The sequence below is a fragment of the Salvelinus namaycush genome, chromosome 41, assembly GCF_016432855.1.
Source record: "Salvelinus namaycush isolate Seneca chromosome 41, SaNama_1.0, whole genome shotgun sequence".
Lineage (NCBI taxonomy): Eukaryota > Metazoa > Chordata > Actinopteri > Salmoniformes > Salmonidae > Salvelinus > Salvelinus namaycush.
In genome coordinates this window covers 209,342-213,807 of record NC_052347.1, presented here as the reverse complement: position 1 = coordinate 213,807, position 4,466 = coordinate 209,342, and the positions used below count along the sequence as shown (strand labels likewise).

Here is a 4,466-nt window from a genome sequence, read left to right as displayed (position 1 = left end):
TACTTTCTGAAGGCACTGTATCTCTGTGTAGAGGCAGACACACAATATTGCTCAATATCATAAATAGTAATTGTTCACAAAGTTAGTGGCACGCTGTGACAGCAGAAAGTGCTCGGTTAAAGTCTATAGCGTTACCATTTCGTCTTTATATTAAAATTATTGGTAGTCTATACCAAAAAAAACGAACATTTGGAATACAAAGCTCTCATCTTTCAGAAATCATGTAATGATGGCAGACAAATCTATTTTGCCACAACAGAGCCCCTTATACAACCCAAACCAACGCATTCTGGAGAAAATATTACACAATGGTGTTGCTGTATGTAGCCTCTCAGTCTAAAGTTTGTTCTCCCTCAGGAAAAGGAAAGGTATTCAAATGTTGATTGTGGAAATAAAGTCACAGAAGAGGACCAAGCAGAGAGAGCGATTACAAGCATCGAATAATCCATTGGAATAAGGAGTTGGAATAAGTGTCAGTCAAAGTTCAAGCCAGAGCAGCTTGGGGTAATGTTAAAGGAATTTAATTCCTATATGTTATCAACCAATTCAATTAAAACACTCTGCCCATACATAAGAATTTGTAAGATACTTATTAACATAAAATGGACAGAAACCAGTCTCAAAATCAATCAATCAATAGTGTTTATTCTCAAGAGTACTGATCATAGTACAATTTACATCAGGTTATATAATAAAACTGACGTCGTAGGTTTTAAAATGTCCTTCCTCCTCTCGGATACAATGGCAGTACAGTTAGCGTTCTTATTTTGTCTGCCACCTGTTAAACAATCTGCAACCAGCCCAAGGTCTCACCCCTCCCTGGGTAGAGACAGAATTTCCTGTAAGAACACATCATTCCAGCCTGTCTGAAGATAACTCCATTCTTTCTAACAAGGAACACATTATATTCAGCATTATGATTCATAGGTTTATTCATCCATACAGTAACATAGTAGTATTCTGTTTAGTTATAATTCTAAGTCAAATGTATACATATTTTAGTCATTTATTCATAAAAATCCCATAACAGGTAAAGAAAAACATTCTTGGTCACCCCTCGTCAATTGTTTTTTTGTTGTTGCAAAAATAAAGCTCCAGCTTTTGAATCATTGTAAGAAATTAAAATCTAGGTTAAAACACACTGAAGGACAGAAACATTAGAGAAAACGTGTCATGTTAAACCATTGCGAAGTAAAAGCAAGAATAACACATTTTTAGATGTCGGAGAACACAACAAAAAGCATAATTGAAAAGCATGATTAGAACCCATACACTGTGTAAAAAGTTAGAGCCCATAGCATCGTAATGGGGTTCTATCTCAATCTTTACTTGATTCTTGCACCCTTTCACCTCGTTCTCAAAACCCATTAGACAAGAAGGTCCATAGAGAGGTACCTTGGACCTACTACTTCAATACAGTTGAGAAGGAGGTAGGGAGATAGGATGCTGGGAAATACAGGATTGTTTTGGTTGAAAGAGCTGACCCTTAATCTTTCTGTGGTAACCTACCTCTGGTTGCAGTGTGTTGAACTCCACAGGTGACTGCTCCCCCTGGTGGTCAGAGCTCCTCCTACACAGGCAGCACAGGATACACTTAAAGGTCCTTCTCATTTCCTCGTCCAGGAAGGAGTAGATAATAGGGTTAACCAGGGAGTTACACTCAGCCAGGGTCAGACAGTACTTCTCATAGGTCACGGCATGGCTGTCTTTACCCATGATCCCATCTAGCAACAGAGTCATCAGGCCCGGCATCCAACATATGACAAACACTCCTAGGGAGAGGAGAGAAGCCAAGGAGGAAAACATGAAAGGATATGCCATAACCATGCCATTCACTTGTCAACTAAAACAAACGATTATGTTCACCACTACCTTACATTAAAATAGTATGTTTGTTTTAGAGAATTGGAAAGTTCTGGAAAAAGGTTAGGTACCTTTCAGCAATGAGTAAGTTGTAAGTAGGTTTGTGCATGGAATGGACATTTTTTGAGAATAGAAACAGTCAAATAAAATGGCACGAGTGTTAAACAGTATTCGTTTCATTAGCATCACATCCTCTTGGAAGTGTACCTTCCAGGCCAGTTCCAGATCACACTCCCTCACCCAGTACAATAGAGATAGTCTTCATGAGATTGACGACAGTCTCATTGTGCCTCAGATGGTGGGAGGTGTGCTGAGACATCCGTTTACCCTGACGTCTCACGTAGACATAGATGCATGCGTACACAGCCACCATGACAGAAAAGGTGAGCAGGTTGAGAGACGCCCAGAAGATCATATACCTGGAGCAAAAAATATTTTGCCCTTTTTCTTTGTAGATTATGATCATTTGTCTTTTTATTTTAACTCAACATCCTGAGACACAGACACGTTAAAAGCCAAGGTCAGCCAGCCACAGTGCAGAAGCGCCCTTGGAGCAGATTTAGGCAAGATAAGTGCCTTGATCTAGGCTAGGGCACAACGGCAAGAGATGGCAACTAGGATACTTGGACGCCAACAACCCTCCAGTCCATTTGCCTGCTCACTCTTGACCAGGGGTCATATGTATCAAGCATCTCAGAGTAGGACTGCTGACTTAGGATCAGCTTTGCCTAATAAATAACATTATATGGACAAGGGGGACCTAATCCTAGACCTAGCTGATTACCTGTGGCTGTAGAGCGGGGCGATGATTGAGCAGTTGCTAAGCTGGCTGTCACGACTTCCGCCGAAGTCGGCCCTTCTCCTTGTTCGGGTGGTGTTCGGCGGTCGACGTCACCGGCTTTCTAGTCACCACCGATCCATGTTTCAGTTTCGTTTTGTTTTGTCTGTATTACACACACCTGGTTTCAATTCCCCTATCATGTTCCCTATTTAACCCACTGACATACATTTCTGTTCTGTCCGTGATTGTTTGTGTCGTTAGTGGTTGTTGTATGTGCTAGTGTGTTTTTATTATTCCTATTTGGAATTTTGCTTGATTTTTGAGTAAACTCCGTTGTGTTGCTCAAAACCTGTGTCCTGCACCTGACTCCGCTACATCTCTGCACACAATCGTTGACACTGGCACTCACAGTTCCACCCTATGGAGGGGACCAGCCCCATGATGATAGCCCCTGCCCAGATACACACGATCAGCAGCACCACACGCCGGTTGGTCATCTTGCTGTGCAGCTACATAATCATAATAAAAATAAACGTATAACACAATAACGTATAACATAAAGCAGCTCGCCTTGCCTTTAACTGCACACACAGAACTAACATCAACAACATGCATGATAGTCTTTCATGGTTGAGAAGAAATGGACTACTTCTCTTCTAGCCTTTTTAAGAAAAATGTGTTGAAAATGCCTAACGACTTGTATAATCTATTTGCATACACTTCAAAAGGTATGCACAGTACCAGTCAAAAGTTTGGACTCATTCAAGGGTTTTTCTTTATTTTTACTATTTTCTACATTGTAGAATAATAGTGAAGACATCAAAACTATGAAATAATACATATGGAATCATGTAGTAACCGGACTTCCAGTGTCGGTCAGTGATCAGTGGGTGAGGATGGTGTTTACAGTAAATGGAAAGAGAACGGGCTCGTGGCTAGGTGTCAGAAAGAGCAGAGAGAGGTGACAATGGTGAAGGTGCATAACGATGGAGGAATTCAGATATGAAGGCATTGTTTGAGCACTATCCCCAGAGTTTTTAAACTTCAGCGTGCGACATGGTTTAAATGTGCCTATAAAATCAGCACAATCTACTTGCAGCTAGAATTGGAATCATGTATACTGTGCTAATGCCGATACAGAAAATTAGTAATGGAGAGCATTGTACAATACTGCGAACTTAGCAAATTAGGTGTTTCTGGTAAGTACATGGGGGCCGCCATCTTTATGCACCTTTGCCATTGGAGAGAGCGAGCGAGAGCGAAAGAGGCGGGTGGGGAGATGGAAGGGCTTGTCCAGACTTTTCACTCTTGCTTTGTCCACAAGACAACAGAAAGAAAACAGTTATCAGCTGAACATAAGAGTATGCCAGTGGAAAGGAGGACAGTAGCAAGTTACCCAACTGTGGTTTGTGACTACTATGATTTCATATTATTGCCAATTCAATTGCAGAACTTCTATTACCGATTTGGTAATAATTAATGAACATAATTAATATCTGTAAAAACACTATAACTAATTGTCACGTTCCTGACCTGTTTTCCTTTTTCTTGTATTTATTTATTTGGTCAGGGCGTGAGTTGGGTGGGTTTGTCTATGTTTGATTTTCTGTTGGGACGTTTGTGTTCGGCCGGGTATGATTCTCAATCAGAGACAGCTGTCAATCGTTGTCCCTGATTGAGAATCATACTTAGGCAGCCTGGGTTTCACGTGTGTTTGTGGGGTGTTTGTTTCCGTGTCTGTGTTTGTTGCACCACACGGTACTGTATCGGTTTATGCACTTCGTTTATTTGTTTTGTAATTCAGTATTCAGTTTCGTTTTAA

General features: G+C 40.8%; 1 protein-coding gene across 1 annotated transcript; it reads right to left on the bottom strand.

Annotated features, from left to right (window-relative positions):
• Positions 1 to 654: 654 nt before the first annotated feature.
• On the bottom strand, positions 655 to 3,259 carry LOC120033932 (lysophosphatidic acid receptor 1-A-like). The gene is made up of 6 exons (XM_038980336.1): positions 3,245 to 3,259; positions 3,044 to 3,153; positions 2,648 to 2,692; positions 2,104 to 2,282; positions 1,510 to 1,772; positions 655 to 819 (listed from the first exon to the last, which is right to left on the bottom strand). The coding sequence occupies exons 1-6, from the start codon at positions 3,257 to 3,259 to the stop codon at positions 763 to 765; spliced, it is 669 nt and encodes a 222-aa protein (XP_038836264.1). The 3' UTR covers positions 655 to 762.
• Positions 3,260 to 4,466: the final 1,207 nt, after the last annotated feature.

Bases quoted from the DNA above. Each gene is read 5' to 3' on its own strand.
- LOC120033932 (XM_038980336.1), bottom strand. The intron at 2,693-3,043 runs GTGTCAACGATT...AAGTCGTGACAG, and splicing joins GGGTGGAACTGTGAGTGCCA to CCAGCTTAGCAACTGCTCAA. The intron at 2,283-2,647 runs GTAATCAGCTAG...TTTTTGCTCCAG, and splicing joins GCCCCGCTCTACAGCCACAG to GTATATGATCTTCTGGGCGT.